The sequence below is a fragment of the Morone saxatilis genome, unplaced genomic scaffold (assembly GCF_004916995.1).
Source record: "Morone saxatilis isolate NCDOM2014 unplaced genomic scaffold, NCSU_SB_2.0 Contig17, whole genome shotgun sequence".
Lineage (NCBI taxonomy): Eukaryota > Metazoa > Chordata > Actinopteri > Moronidae > Morone > Morone saxatilis.
Window position 1 is genome coordinate 11,520,434 of NW_023339729.1, and position 15,870 is coordinate 11,536,303.

At 40.1% G+C, this 15,870-nt stretch overlaps 1 protein-coding gene across 1 annotated transcript in view; it reads right to left on the reverse strand.

Moving 5' to 3' along the window:
- Nucleotide 1: 1 nt before the first annotated feature.
- The window catches only part of LOC118326599 (myosin-10-like), a gene marked incomplete at its 3' end in the record, with an annotated part of 48,717 nt that continues 32,848 nt past the window's right edge, over nucleotides 2–15,870 (reverse strand). Inside the window, 19 exon segments of the mRNA XM_035659626.1 lie at nucleotides 2–79; nucleotides 243–455; nucleotides 549–797; nucleotides 1,548–1,700; nucleotides 1,795–1,899; nucleotides 2,140–2,346; nucleotides 2,505–2,649; nucleotides 2,930–3,142; nucleotides 5,932–6,103; nucleotides 7,213–7,336; nucleotides 7,524–7,661; nucleotides 9,547–9,753; nucleotides 9,914–10,045; nucleotides 10,282–10,390; nucleotides 11,081–11,241; nucleotides 11,509–11,578; nucleotides 11,671–11,783; nucleotides 12,119–12,312; nucleotides 14,811–14,925. Coding sequence (XP_035515519.1) covers nucleotides 2–79; nucleotides 243–455; nucleotides 549–797; nucleotides 1,548–1,700; nucleotides 1,795–1,899; nucleotides 2,140–2,346; nucleotides 2,505–2,649; nucleotides 2,930–3,142; nucleotides 5,932–6,103; nucleotides 7,213–7,336; nucleotides 7,524–7,661; nucleotides 9,547–9,753; nucleotides 9,914–10,045; nucleotides 10,282–10,390; nucleotides 11,081–11,241; nucleotides 11,509–11,578; nucleotides 11,671–11,783; nucleotides 12,119–12,312; nucleotides 14,811–14,925 — 2,898 coding nt within the window.

Here is a 15,870-nt window from a genome sequence, read left to right on the forward strand (position 1 = left end):
CCTCCAGCTCCTCCAGCTGAGTTCTCATCTCCTCCACCTGTTGCTCCAGCGTTCGTTTGGACTTCTCCAGTTCATGGACCTGAGAGAAGGAACAAGACCATAACATCAGCAAAACAAGCCGGACAAAAGCCAGATCGAAAGGTCCTCAGACAACCCTCAGTGGATTTCCAGAAAGAATAATCATGAATGTACTGTATACAGAGGAAACAGAGGTGTCATTAAAGAGGTCAAAAGTCACTCACATTCTTCCCCACATCATCCTTAGAGCTCATCAGGTCCTCCATTTCAGCACGGAGCTGCTTATTAAACCGCTCCAGCTCCTCTTTGGCCTCCAAGGCCTCCTCCAGAGCTCTGGCCATGGACAAAGCCTTGGTGTCCTTCTCTCTGGCTTCAGCCTCCGCACGGTCACGCTCTTCAGCATAACGGGCCGAGATGGTTTTCTCCTCAGCCAGCAGCTAGCGGAGACAGAGAAACAATGATCTTCAGTACACTCACATACACCTGACCTCAATCTATCACTTCTAAAACATTTTGCCAGTCCAGTGTACCTGATCAAACTTCTTCTGTTTCTTCTCGAGGTTTGAGACGATCTGTCTCTGGTGGTCCAGGTCCACCATCAGGTCGTCCAGCTCCTGCTGCAGTCGGTTCTTGGTCTTCTCCATTTTGTCCATGGCCATAGTCTTCTCCTCCAAACGCTGGCTGGTCAGCTCCACATCCTTCTGGAGTTTTCTCTTCACCTCCTCCAGGCCCTCCATCGCCCCCACATCCTCCTCTAGCTTCTTCTTTGTCTCAAACAGCTACAGGGAGGACATTTTTTAAATAAGTGAATATATAACGATTATATAAAATCATCATATTGCTTTTTTTGTGGTCACAGGGATGTGTGCTGGTGAAATGAGCGGTATTAATATGGGCAAAGCTGACGGTAACAAATCAACTGACATAATGAATCTCATCTCATCTCCAATATTTCTGTTCACTAATGAGATCCATCAGCCTCCAGACAAACACATATTTACCTGAGCTGCTGAAAGAAATGTTGAGATAAACACTGTGTGTGGCTTATTTACCCAGTTCCAATTCTGTGTGCATAAACATCACAAACCTAAAAGTGACTTGTTATTGATTCTGACTATTAACTCATAAAGGCAGTAGGAGATGTGGATGAAAAGAAACAGAATATATATACATACATACATACATACATACATACATACATACATACATATGTATATACCACAGATTTACACAGTAGTACCCTCCTGTCTACTTATCCTTGTTAATATGAACCACACTTTTTTAATTTGCTGCAAGGCCTCACTGCTTTACAGCTGTATGCATGCTGCTCTGCCCATCAAGGACAGGTGTTCACAGCTGGTAAACAGCTGGAAACCTTTGCCAGGCCCTTCTCTTGGCGCTCAGTCGAGTATCAGTGGTACCTGACAGGTTTGCTGGCCTCATAGGTTTGTGTGTTTTAATGTGTATATGTGTCTTTATGTAGTGTACATGTGTATGAGACTCATTAACGTTTGTACGACTGACTGTACCTGAGAATGCGCCGTCTGCAGCTGTTTCTCCAGGTTGCGTCGAGCTTCCTCCTCTTCCTCCTGCTGCTCCAGCAACGTGTTCTTTTCCACCTCCAGCTGGCGGATTTGGCCGCTCAGGTTCAACTTCTGACGTGTCTCCTCCTGACGCAACTCCTACACGACAGAACACAACCAGAAATTTCTGTAACAAATATTTGATATCTTTGTGATTCTAAATCGAGTTTCAGAAAAGGCCGATGTTTCATACCTCTGAATCTTGCAATTTGCTGTTCAGTTTGTCCACTTCCTTGGCCAGTTTGACGCCCTTCTTCTCTGACTCCTCCAGCAAGGACGACAGATTGTCCAACTCCGTCTAAGGAAAGTCGAGGGGTTATAAGGAAAGCACAATCCAAAGCGAGCCATGAATATTCCCTTTACAATAAACTAGGCAAATATTTACACACACAAAAAAAAATGTTGTCCTTGGAACTCGAGTTCATGCTAAATTATTCTGTTTCTAGAGTAATCTGGGGTTATAACCCTTCATTTTATAGCAAAACTGCTCCAAATCTGTGCTTCTCTGACGTCTGTAACTGTCCGTGGAGGTATTTACCTGCAGTTTGTGGGAGCGTTCAGCCAGCTCTCCCTTGGTTCTCTCTACCTCGGTGGCTCGGGCCATAAACTCCTGCAGCTGGGCCTCCAGTTTCTTCCTCTTGTACTCTGACTCCGTCTTTGCCTGCTGCAGACTCTTCACCTCACAGGCCATCTCTTTGTTATCACTCTCCAGACTCTGCTTGTTCTTCTCCAGGTTGGTTTTGAACTGCACAGAAACAAAAAATAATGCTTTTATCTATGCTTCTGTGTCACGCTCTGGATTTAAACTGGGACAAATACAATGGAGTTGCAATATTGAAACCGACAGCAGATAAACTGGCTGTTTTTATGTCTTCATATCATTCAACTGATGAACCCACTCACCCTCTTGGCCTGTTCGAGCTGTTCGGACACTTCTTCCAGCGCTGTGGCGTGCCTCTGTCTCATTTCCTGGACCTGAGCCTCGTGGTTTTTGGTCTCTTCATCTATGGCCTTCTTCAGCTCTGCCACTTCTTGCTCTCGCTTGGACCTGGAGTTTGGACACAAGTGAGAAGGTTAAGAGGACACATTAGAAGAGACAATACAAAAACATCTTAACACGCATTGTTTATTGCTACTATCGTCTTCATAAAATTAACTGTCCACTCAGGAATGAGCACATAATCTTGTATAATCAAGTGACTGCCGTTCAAGCAGCACCCACTGGAACCGCTAAACACTTAATACAACTTTTTTACATATGCAGTCGTACACCCCAAAACCCATAAACAGGGTTTATCGTCATTGATAAACCAGCTTTAAACAAACACCTGAGCTCTTGCTGGGCAGCGGTGGTATCCAGCGTGTCCTCCAGTTCCGTCTTCAGAGCCTCGAGCTCCTCACTCAGGTCCCTTTTGAGTTTTTCAGCTTTAGTTCGACACATCTTCTCTGACTCCAGATCCTCCTGAAGCTCTGCAAGGTGGGCCTGAAGCTCCCGAACCTGCTTCAAGGCGTTGTTCTTCTGGATGGTCTCGTCGTCACTCCTGGTTGGGGACACAAAAGTACATGAGTTGGTTTTTCAGAGTAGACCCTTATCACTCAACTGAGTCTTCCTTGTAATGAAAATAATGAAAATCTATAGTTTAAACATTCAGCTGAGGATCTGAATTTCCAAAGATTTATTCTATACCAAATTAATATCTTAAAATAGTCAATTTTTTAATGTTAATGTTTAAACATAAGAATCTATAAGACATGTGTATGTTCTTGTACACTTCAACTAACACCTCAGTTCCTTTCAGTTCTTACTTCAAACCCTTTCTCAGGTCTCAGATCTTCACCTTTAAACAAACAAAAAACCTTTTCAGCTCCTAACTTTCATTATAGATACACAATTTACTTCAGCTAAGGACTTCCACTTTACCTCACACTTCCTGATTAATTCATCACCTACACTTCACCTGAGATTTCAACTCCTTTCAGTGCTCGAATTTGAACTAAAGCACAAACTTAAACTGGCACTTCATTTATTGTTTATTCATTCATTTTGAGAACACAGTGATGTGAATGCACTGCATGCAACTAGTTTTATCTAAGTTTTATCGTCTGTCTAAAGTAATAAAATGTACTTTTAATGCAGGAGTCAGTGATGTCATATTTTGTAACTGAAATGAGGCCACCAGTGCACACAGGGTGGCAGTGTGGTCAACTGTTCACCGCTGAAGCTGTCCACATGAAATCTGTATGTTGTATGGTAATGAGACTGTGGATTTGTTTGTTGTTGGAAGCGAGGCTGAGTAAAATTCATCCTGGCTACAACACTCATTTTATATAAACCCACTGATTGAACACACTCAATGTTATAATGATTCAGTTATATAATTAACACAATGCCACAGCATTGATTAAAGGCACTAATGACATCCATATAAAAGTAATTCCCCATTTTCCAAACAAAGATAATACAATCGTTCTCAGAGTAGCTGCTGCATTCAAAATGAGGCACATTAAGTTTAATGGAAGCTTAATTAACTGGATCTGTGACTAAACTGAGGATTTCTGCCTGTGAAATTAGTCAGACGTAAACCGTCGACCCCTGTTTTCTGGACTATTGGCCTGCTGTAAAGAGACAACTGCTGAGAAGCCACATTAAAATAATCTGAGCTGACCTTCAGAGCAAAGACCTCCACAGCTGTTTAACCTCATCTGTATGCATGTCTGTCTAGTGACGGTTAAATTGGAAAATAATTATATATGACACCACACGTGTTGCTCAGAAGATTTTTCCCACTGTGGAAAGTGAGGAGGAGTGATCTTAATTAAGAAATATTTTGCTGCAGGTCTTTTACAATCATAACTGCCAACAATCAGGACACAAAAGAAGTAAAAAAAATTCTCTGACGATAAAAAAACAGCCTTCTTAATAGTTTCTCCTCCACTGGCAAATTACTTCATGTGGAAAAACTACTGCAAAGCCCAAGACTGAGTGCATCAATCAACATCAATTTTCCTGTAATCAGACACGGCTGCTTCCAAGATGCACTGGTCTCAGCCAGTGTCGCTGAAGGCAAACACTGCAGCTGGGAGCAGAGGAGAAGCAGAGAGGGACTGTGATGAGTGAAAGATAGAGGGAAAGGGTATGTGTGCTGAAACACTGCCTGCAGCAGCTGAAGAGGACGTTTGCTGCTCAGAGTTCAGACTCAGTGCTGTCTGTATGTCGTCGTGGTTGTAACGTCTATTTCAGGTCTTATCCTAGCGACTTGGCAGCACCACAGTGGAATGCAGTTGTCATGGAGATGAGATTTACTGCACTAGTGAGAGGATGTAAGTGAACATTACATACTGACATAAACACCAACGCCAACGCTGATATTTCACCACACCGGTTAGGGTTTGTAATGATGAGAGTGAAGAAGAGTGCATCTGCCTCGTAGTGGCTGTAAAAACACCCTTCAGTGTATTGTTTCTTTAAAGTCAGTAAATGAGCGAAATATTACACTTTTGTGCATTTGAATGTAAAAAAAATAAGATGTAACGCACTTTATTAGGTACTTCTTACTTTTATTTTGGAAATGTAAAAGGACAAACACTTTTATCTTTGATATTCCCGTCAAAAAAAAGCCACTGAACAATAAATAAATTAAAAGTTATATTTATCTGGAATTCATCAGTCCATTCGAAGGCTTCTTTCTGGCTTAAAGACATGAAAATTAAGTTTTTATGAGTTTTATTGCGCTGGGGTCATATGATCCAATACTTTGGTCATAAAAAAAATCTCCTTGACAGCATGTGGAGAGATTTTTTTTACTTTTCATTTTCTTCCTTTCTTTTTTTTCAGTATCATTATGGTTCAAAATGAGTTGAGAGGTAATGGAGAAAAGAGGTATGTTGATGGGTTTACCATATTAATATTTGTTCTGTATTTGTGTAACCTTGAGTTCAACAAAAAGAATATAGTGCCTCGCATTCAGATATCAAACTAAAGGATGCATTTAGTCAATTCTTTCTTCCAGTCAGGATTCATGTTTGTTTTTTCATAACAAAACCGACATATCTTCAAACCGTTAAAGTCTGATGTCCAGTAACAAAATCTAAGATTTGCACAAGAGTACCAAGAATGAACAAATTGGAGTATTTCAGTGTTTATTTCAGCAGCTCATTGTGTGTTTTGTACATATAGATGAAAAAAGTGATGGCTTTTCAGGCTCAGTTCATCTGTTGGTAAACGATCACTGCTAAAATTGTATTCATCAGCGTTATATATTTAGCAGAATGTGTGTGATGCAGTCCTTTCAGTTGTGACAGTTGTGTGCACTTTTTGTCCATCACTGACCTGGCCAGAGCAGCTTGCAGCTCCTCCTCCTTTTTGGCCAGTTGGATCTTCAGCTCCTCTATCTGAGCCTGAAGCTCAACAATCTGGTCCTGCAGGTCCGTCGTCTCAGCGTCCAGTTTACGTTTGGCTTTCTCCAGCTCCTGCCGTGTTTTCTCCTCCTTCTTTAAACGCTCTGAAGTGAGGTATGATCACATTTGGCATAAACAAAATAGCCAATAAATCCAAAAAAACCACAACATTTGGCCAGAGTTCATCTCAGGGTGTTGAAAGTCACAAGTTCAGAGGGGTCATGCGAGGCACAAAGAGGTGACAGAAAGTGACAAACCACAAACACATAATTGCTAACAGCCTGACACAACTAATGCTAATCAGATTAGCTGTTTTTCAGCTCATTAACTCTTAAATGCATGAATGTTCCTACATACCTCGTGTCTTTAGTGACCTGGCACTAAAATTAAGCCATACAAAGTCATATTGCATATTTTTGCCATTTATGAAATTGTTTTAGATTTATATATGTCAGATGTTTCAGATTTGCCTGTTGTATTTTATATCTATACTGCACTATCGTTCACTATCACTAATTCAATTTCTCATTGACAAGTCAGCACAGTGTCATTGTAACATGGTTGTTGCACTGCGGACATCGCTCCACTGTTCTGCGGTGGAGCATGAATGGACAGATGTGGCATTTGCAGTGTTTATGTGGGGGTTTCCTCAGTTGAAGGTATTTGTTATTGGGACCAATCAGACTTTTAGAGCAGATTTTTGAATTTGCGGCTCCTCTTTCCTTAACAGCCGAACTGAGCAGTGCATGACGGCTCCCTCGTTGAACACCTGCAGCTCGCACACCTAAAGTGACCACAGAGAGAGCGTTTCTGCTGCTGCCAGCCCTATCTTTCTATACTAAGTTTGGTTTTGATACAATACAATAAAAGCCCTGGTAACATATAAATGGATTAGATAAATGGATTCTTCCACAGAAACACGAGAGAGCTTTTAATCTCAGATACAGGAGGTGAAAAAATACATTTATAGTTCTTTTCACTTCAGTAACATATTCTACAGATATAGACATTGAACATGTAGTGAAAGGTGTCTATGTTGCTGGTATAATGTCAATACGACTATGAACTTCTATCTCTTCTTTCTCTTTCTGACAGTTAATTCAAGCACCACAAAATCTTTTTTGCAGCCTACTTTGTGTCTGTTCTGGTAAATGTTCCCTATTTTTGGACACACAAAGGAGCCAGTTATAGTAACTCGCTCGGAGTCTCTTACCCTCCAGGTCAACCATCATCATCTCCTGCTTGTTCTTGACCTTGCCGAGGTTCTTTGCTTTCTCCTCCTCCTCTGTCAGCTGGGAAGTCATCTCACCGATCCTGTCCTCCAGCAGCTTTTTCTCCTGTTGGGTAAAATTAGTGTGGGTTAGATTGGAGGCTTTAAGACCCACAACTGTTATTTTTGAACAGTTCATAAAAACAATGTAAGTTCTATGTTGCTTCTGTGACATATATACACTGTTTAAAATGTGTCATGTCCAATATCTTATACCAATTTTAAAACATTATGTGCAGATATAATCCTCTCACCTTGAGGAACTTGGAGTTTTGGTCCTCAAGCAGGAGAATGTCCTCCTCCATTTTCTTTATCTTTGCCTCAGCCGTCACTTTGTCCAGTTGCAGCTTCTGTCTCGCAGCTTCCTCCTCATCGAGCTGCTCTTCCAGGTCCTGGGGGGAGGAAAACACACATAAAGATTTAAGTCTGAACACTGAGTTTTATAAAAACATGGAAGTTTAAAAAATGTAATAATGTAATCAAAAAATATCTTAAGGTATTACTTAAATGCACTAGAAAGCACTACAAACACAAGAAAACTCCAATCTGCTTTATCAGTGTCAGTGCGATTGATCAGATGTTCTAGACAATGCTGTGTCCTCCACGCTTCGATCTCTTTATAAATGGAATAACATAAAAATGACTGTCTTCTATAGTGCCAGGTCTGTCATCATGTGGTACTGAAATCAAATGTTTATTGTATGCTGCTGATTTAGTTCTTCTCCTCACAAAGAAGGGCTTCAACAAAGCTTGATTGTATTGGAAACTGCCACATGTGGGCCTTGAAACTAAATCTTAATAAAACCAAAGTACTTGTCTCCCAGAAAATCCCAAAAACCCAACGAAACATTGGAAACAGAACATTTTGATTTGGCTGTGAAAGAAAAGAAAAGGCAAAAGAGCATTTTACATCTTGATCCAAATCTGGCTGAAATATATATTAATATATTTATTTATATATTTATAATATATTCAAAGCCATTATTAAACCAGCTGCACTTTATAGTAGTGGAATATGGTACCAGTATGAAAAAACACATGCAGACGACTGCAGCACACACAGCCTGTTGGCAGAATTAGGTCTGCTCCCTCTGAACATCATCATTGGAAAAAAAAAGAACCTCAAATTCTAGAAAACCATTAAAAGAAGTGACCATCACTCACAGAAAGGAGTGTCCTCAGTTAGCAAGAAAGACCCTCAGTTAACTTGTCCTGAGCCTTAGTGACTTAACACCATCCATTATTACAAACACTGAGGAGCATCAGGACAACAAATCAAAACAATCAAAACAAAAACTACTACTAAAATTCCAGCACAACTCAAGCTCAATCGTTATCTGGCCCTAAAATGCAGCTATATGCTGCCCCCGTATCTCAGGTATCAACAGGTAGTTGCAGACAGACAAGGCTACCAACACTAGGCATGTTTCCATCCAACTGTATCTCAAATTTTAAGTAATTTTTTGTGTAAATCCACTACCGTTGTGTTTATTAGGAGTTGGTTCATCGAGATAAGCAGTAGGATTTCAGAACCTTTGTGAAAATTTACAATAAGCATGTAACAAAATATAAAGTATTAATGCCACATAAGTCACCCAGGTATATTAACATCACATCCTTGTTTCATCAACCCCTTCATATTTTTTTTCTCCGGAAGAGTTTGAAATAAACAACAGAACAAAATATGAAAATTTTCTACCGTCATACAATATATATCGCCATATCGCACAGCCCCCCTGTCAAGTCAGAAAACGAGAAAAAGAAGGTGCAACAGGAGGACGTGATTAAAAGAGCACCAGTGGAACCTCAAAATAAGAATGCAGAAAACAGGATGGAAATATGACATTTCTGTTTGTGGGGAAGGTAACATCAGATCCGTGTAGAAGTGGGAAATGATAATGTGGGTAAAATTTGCTGCATCTTGGAAGCAGTAATATATAGCTCTCTTGGCTGCAAAATATGTATCTGTATGATAACCTGAGACAATCCTCATTCACTCTACTGTGTTAAATCATTGTGTGTGACTGACTCAGTCTTTGGTAGAAAATACTGAGTTCATGCAGGATCTAGTTACTTACAGCAAGAAACTGATCAAGAAAATAAGTTCTTGGCTCCTTTAAAAGTTCAAATGAGGAAAATTATGATTCTAATTAAAATTTTGTGTGCAAATCACAGATCAAATCCATCACATTAATTTAAATGCGTGCTGGATGTCACCAAGTCAAAACAAAAACAGGAGAGACATTTGTGTGTGTAGAAGTTAAGTAAAATATAAACCTGGATGTGTGACTGCATCTTCTTCTTCTCATTTTGCAGACTCTGGTTCCTCTCCTCCTCTTCCTCCACCCTGGACTCCAGGTCGTGAAGGATCTCCTCCAACTCTTGCTTCCTAGAAAGCAGACGAACCCTCATCTCTTCAGCCTCGGCAAACAGCTCTGTCTCTGCGTGGAGCTGCTCTGCTAGAATATTCTTCTCCTCTAAGAGCTGGAGAGAGGGAACAGTTTAAACAATGTATCCAGCCTTCACAGCTAACAGGTTGATTTGTTCAATTGTCAAACAAACATTTATAGAAAACATTACATACAGTAATTGGGGGTGTACACTGTAAACAATATTTACTTTCCATAACAGAGGACATGTTTACCTGTTGGTGTTTCCTCTCCATATCTACTAGCTCATTCTCCACCTTGAGCTGTCTCTCCTTCACCTTTATCAGCTCCTCGTCTTTGGCCTGCATCTCCTCCTCCTGCCTGGTGACCTGCAGCAGAGGCTTCACCTGAGAGAAAGAGAGAGAGAGAAAAATCAACCTCTACAAGGTTCCTGCAAGTGTTCACCAAATTACATTTAATGCTTTTTAAGACCTTTTTGATACCACACAGAATGAAATGTAGTACCTTTTTTATGGTCATACTGATCAAAGAATGACTGAAAACCAGAGCTGTAGAGCTGTGTATCATCTGCGTAGCACATGTGAACTACTTTGTTGGAGTAGGTAGCTGTCAGGGTTCTCACCTTGGTGAAGAGCCTCCACCACTGCCAGTGTCGCAGCTTCAAGTAAGCAGCACAGTTCCTCTGGAGGACCTTTAGGGCACTCAGCTGCTGCTGCTTCTTAGCAAAGGCCCTAAAGGAAGGAAAAAAACAGACGAAAAATCAATATCTGGGTACCTCAGTGTGTTTGAAGACCATGGTTGGGCTGCGTTTATTGCACAAATGAGAAGTTGTGAATGAAACAATGACATGCTCACAAGCTAGTTGCTAACTGTGTCTGTCTGCTGTTCACTGAAAACAGCTGCCTGCGGCAGCTTAAGATCACACTTTCAGAGTGTTGATAGAAAACAAAAACAGTAAAGTTGTGGACAAGGAGGCAAAAACAAAAGCCAAGGTGAGCTACGAGCGACACATTGTTTTCAAATTGTGATTTATACATTGTGCATTTCACATTTTACACTGTAAAAATATTGTTTATATATAAATAATACATAAATATTGTTGTTGACAAACAAAGAATGTATCTTTTGCAGTCAGCATCCAGAAATATTTTCCCTCATTATACTGCTTAATGCTTTATGCTCTGTTATAAATGCTAGCACTTTAGTACTTGTGACTTTTTAAAGTTTTTTAACGAGGAGCTTTAGGTATACATCTGTGACTCGACATGACACTTATACTTTACCAACTCTAAGCTGCTTTGTCTCTCAGACCACCTGTGGGGGTGGTCACAGTACTTAAATGCATCTTGGGCATCCAAACGCAGAAATATGTATATACCGAAGTAATAGTTAGAATGAAAATACAGAGATCTGACACTCACTTGCGAGCCAAGTATCCACGGCACACAGACTGGAAGTAGATGATGATGTCAGTAATCTTCAGATCTCTCTCCTCCTCCAGGTGAGCCAGAACACCAGTTCTGAAGAAGATCTTACTCTGGCCAATACGGAACAGGTTTGGGTCCAGCTCCAGGGCTCGGATCTATAAAATACACAACTAGAGTTGTTGAGAATGTACCTTTGTGGGCAGAGTTAAACTTACATTATGGGAAGGAAATATTTCTTGTCAAATGTGTCAACAGTTTACTATCAAATATTTAGTCCCTGTAGGATAACTCAAGGTGTAGAAATGTGTCCTACTGCCCCCCGTTCCTACACCAGTTCTTCAAATTCTTTCCCTCTGCAGAATACAGAGTTATTTTTTCCAGGGTAGCAGTTTTAAAAATGATATACAGCAAAAAAGCACTACCATTCTCTCACAGGCTTGTTTCCCATCCATAAATCCTTTGGGGATAGCGTTGGGTGTCAGGATCTCATATCTGTGAACGAAAGTAAACATAAATATAAAGTGAAAATGAAACTGTGTAAATAGAAGTTACAGAGTTCAGAAAGCTTTCTTGATGTTTGTTACCTCTGTCTGAACTCCTGGAAGACGATGCGGTGGGAAAGCCCCTGTCTGCAAGCGATCCCCCTCTAGAACCCATACACCAAGTGGCGAACCAGGTGAGGCTCCAGTTTACCAGCCTGAAGGAAAAGACAAAGACACTATTAGGAACAGAAAGAAGACTATTCATACTTCTCTATTTCTATCGTACAATGTCTGCTCTACTAAGAGAGTCTGAATGTGACATTGCCTGGGGAGGCATGAAATATGAAGCAAATGTCAGACTTTTTTTTTTTGGTCTACAGGTCAACATTAATGGATTTCCTTGGAAACAGTCAAATAACAATTTTTTCCATAAAAACTAGACTAGGACCAACGTGACAGCTATAACATAATAAAATGAGTTACAGGTCCTTCTTCTAATAAATAAGTTTAGATTATGTATGATTATACATAAGGATAATTGTGTATTTACTCTTTTTTCATGGTTGGGGATGATGCAGCGGACAAAGTTGGGGTTGGTGTTCCTCAGTGTAGCCATGAGCTTGGTGAGCGACTCCTTGTAAAGCTGCCCCACTGTACGAAACATGCCCTTTTTTGTTTTGTAGGTGGCGCCAAAGGCTGTCTCGTTCATCCCTGCCACCTGGTCCAGGCCCACGATGCGGTCAACTGGTGGGGAGATGGCGGAGGGGGGACTGGTTAGAGTGGGAAGACTTCATGGGGAGCAGAGAAGCACTGCAGGAACAGCTGTAGCAGTAACAATGTAGCTACATGACCAAGTGCAGATGGATGAAAAAGACATTACACACTAACAACATCAGCAGTCTAACAAAGTAGCATTCAAAGTCAAGAACTACCACTAGCTTCTGCAGATGGAGATGGAGCGTGTAGCCTATGTATACCTATACATACAGGGCTCTATATGTTGTTACCTTGGATGATAGCATATTTTTTAAATAGGATTTACTTAATAATCATTAACAAAGTTTAATAAAGAATTTAAATGCTCTTGTCTGGTCCAAGTGGATGATGCTTGATGGCAGCTGCTGATGGAAGCTTTTCAACATTTTGCTGCTTATAAACACAAAATCTTCATCAACGTTCTGCCGGGAAAGCGACATCTAGTGGTGAAGTTACAGATTGCAACCATTAGAATACAGGCTCAGCCTTCCAAGCGGTAGGAGAAAGTGATGGTGCCGTGAAAACTTCATCTCGAGCCAGGCTTGGTTGTCTGTTCTGGGCTACTGTAGAAAACATGCAGTACAACAATGGCGGTACAAGAACGACCTGCTGTGTTCATATAGTTAAAAACGGCCTCATTTAAGATAAAGAAAACACAATTCTTAGTTTCACACTGGACCTTAATTGACGTCAATCAACAAAATATCATTTTCAGGCCAAATTTGCCCTCAAATGCTGGTTCCAACTGGCAAATGTGAAGAATATGCTGCTTCTACGGCTTACTTTATGGTTTAGTTGAATATTGGGTTTTGGACGAACAAAATATTTTGAAGATGTCACCGATTGATGTCATGGGAATTTTTACAGTTTTTGATTTTGAGCCAAACAATTATATAAAATAATTAGTAGAATAAAAAATCACTGGGTACACTTCAAAGTCAGATTTTTGTTATTGTCAACAAATCCAAAGAAATTTGTACTAAAGATGCAACTCTCAAAAACAGGTTACGATTGTTCGAATGTACAATGTAGTTTCATTTGTAAAAAGAAATAATTTAATTTGAAAGATTAACTTCTTACTCAAACAGGAATAAATTGTGTATTTCTTTAGCACTGATTTGCGCTCTATGATATTTACACCCAAATAAACCACAGTTACTCATTTCACTGGAAAAAGACCATCAGCAAGGCAAACCTGACTCAGTGATATGTGGGGCTCTATAGCACAAAGGAATAAGATAAATGGGGCTTTGGATACACAGACAAATAGTTTGTGAGATCAATTCATTATTGGTTTTTCATGGAAATTCTTGACAATAAGAATCACCCATCAAATAGTGGATATTTTTATAATTTGTCAGTATATCAGTGTACTTAAAAAATTACAAAGCACACAAGTTATTATGACTTTACACTCAACTATATTATGTCACTTATTAATGTCCCACTGAAGAAATTAAAGTTAGAAGTATTTGATGAGTCACAGACAGCTGGAGTTTCAACATTTAAACTGAAATGATGTATGGCTTTCTGTCTGGACCCTCTATACTGACGTCAGAGCTCAAAGCCAAAGCAAATACCAACATCTGGATTCAATTTCCCGCTACCGTGATCCTATATAGGAAGGAGGGAGGTGGGAAATTGTCATTACGCTTTCTTCAGTCAAGCTTCAAATCCTTAATTTGCTTCTGGATGTATGACTTTACAGAGGAAGGACAAAAACAGAAATCAGCTATAAAGTCTAAACAGCTGCACTACATCCAAAACACTTGCTTCAGAGCTATTGACCATACAAAGATCACAAGACCCATATCAGCCTACAAAAACTATGATTAAAGCACACTACCTCGATTAGCGGGGGCAGCTGACTATATTCTACCTTAACTTGTCTAGGAATTAGGCACTACTGCTTTTGGCTGAGACAAGGGAACCATGCAGCCGGAAAGCAAATGGGAGCCATTGTAGCTATGACGGACACAGCGCCGGCTGAAGCATGAAACATACAGCCAGATCTGGGCAAAAATATACCAGCACACTTTCAAGAAGTTAACCTGCTTGGGAAGCGCTTATATTTAGCCTACCAAGCACCTTGAGAACCAAAACTGTTAATTTTCAGCTATAATTATTTTGGCCCAGGTCTGCTAAAGCACGACCCAGTCATTCACCTGCCGGCTCATCCAGACTAGTGACATTGTCATAGAATGAAGCCCTTTGAATGGTCTGAATCTCTACAACACAGAGAAAGAGACAGGGAGGGGAGGGTGATGTTAAATTAATTCTTAGAAATCATTAATGTGTAGGCCTGGGTCAACAAGGCAGACAGTTGCTGTTAGTAGGCTTGAGTGAGAGACATATTGACATGCTGGTTAACTGAATAAGGTACAGGTACATACACAAAGAGACTTAAAGGATGTGCTACTAAAATTGATTCTTTCTAGTATCTAATACTGTAGAAAGTGTTTAGAGATACAGAAGTAGCAGCTTACCATCTTTCCAAAGTTCAGCCACAAATTTGTCAGTTGACTGATGCAGAAGCGTTGCCACATTGTCATTCAGGGGGTCCATGTTCTTCATGAGCCACTCGTCTGCCTTATAGTCCACCTGTAACAAGGAAGTGGAACAACTCAGCGATGTGGACAAAACTAATAACTTAGTTATAGTCTGACTAATACTGGAGTTTTGAAGCACACAATACTGATATTTGGGATTAAATCAGAGAACAATATATCTGTAAAAAAAAAAAAAAATTAAGTTCCACAAGGCTTCAAACTAATTTTGGTAAAAACTGACTCATTCATTTACACATGAAAACTGTGAATCCAAATATCTTGAATATGAGATTTTGGCCTGTATGTTAATGGAGAGGGAAACAATAATCCTGATTCATCATCTGTGTCGAGCTTTAAAGGATTTGGAGGAAGACAAGAACTCTAAATTCCTCCTTAGCAAAACACAGATGTATTGTTATCTCTATATATTCCCGCTGATGCAGTACAGTAATAACTGAAATATGTCTCCTTTACATAGTTTATGCATCACAGCGCACGTTTATTTTTCAAGTGGTCACACGTTCTTTAAAGGAAATTAAGTGATTTTATGAAAAAGGTTTGTAGCAGCAGTCTATATCAGTCTATATGTGCCTGGGATGCTCAAACATTTATCCAATAAAATAAAACTCCAAACACTGACTTAATACACAGGAGGGGGGGGGGGGGGGTACCTATGCTGACAACAGTAACAACATTTGGCTTCATGGTGCTGCAGATTTTTCTCCACAGCAGACGTTCTTAGAGCTCAAATCTGTGTTTGACTGATTGTGGTGTAAAACGACACAGGCCACATAATGGTAAGCAGATGTGTTGGTCAGCAGGTTTCTCTAAAAGACAAATGCAGAGTTGTGTTGCATAATACCACTGACAAAATCCAAATCCACATTCATACAGTGTCACATAAATCCAAAACAGGACTCAGTATTTCCCTGAAATCCCACCACAGGAGAACTTTGCGTCATTGTTTAATCTAAGCCGCTGACCAGCAGCAACTTTT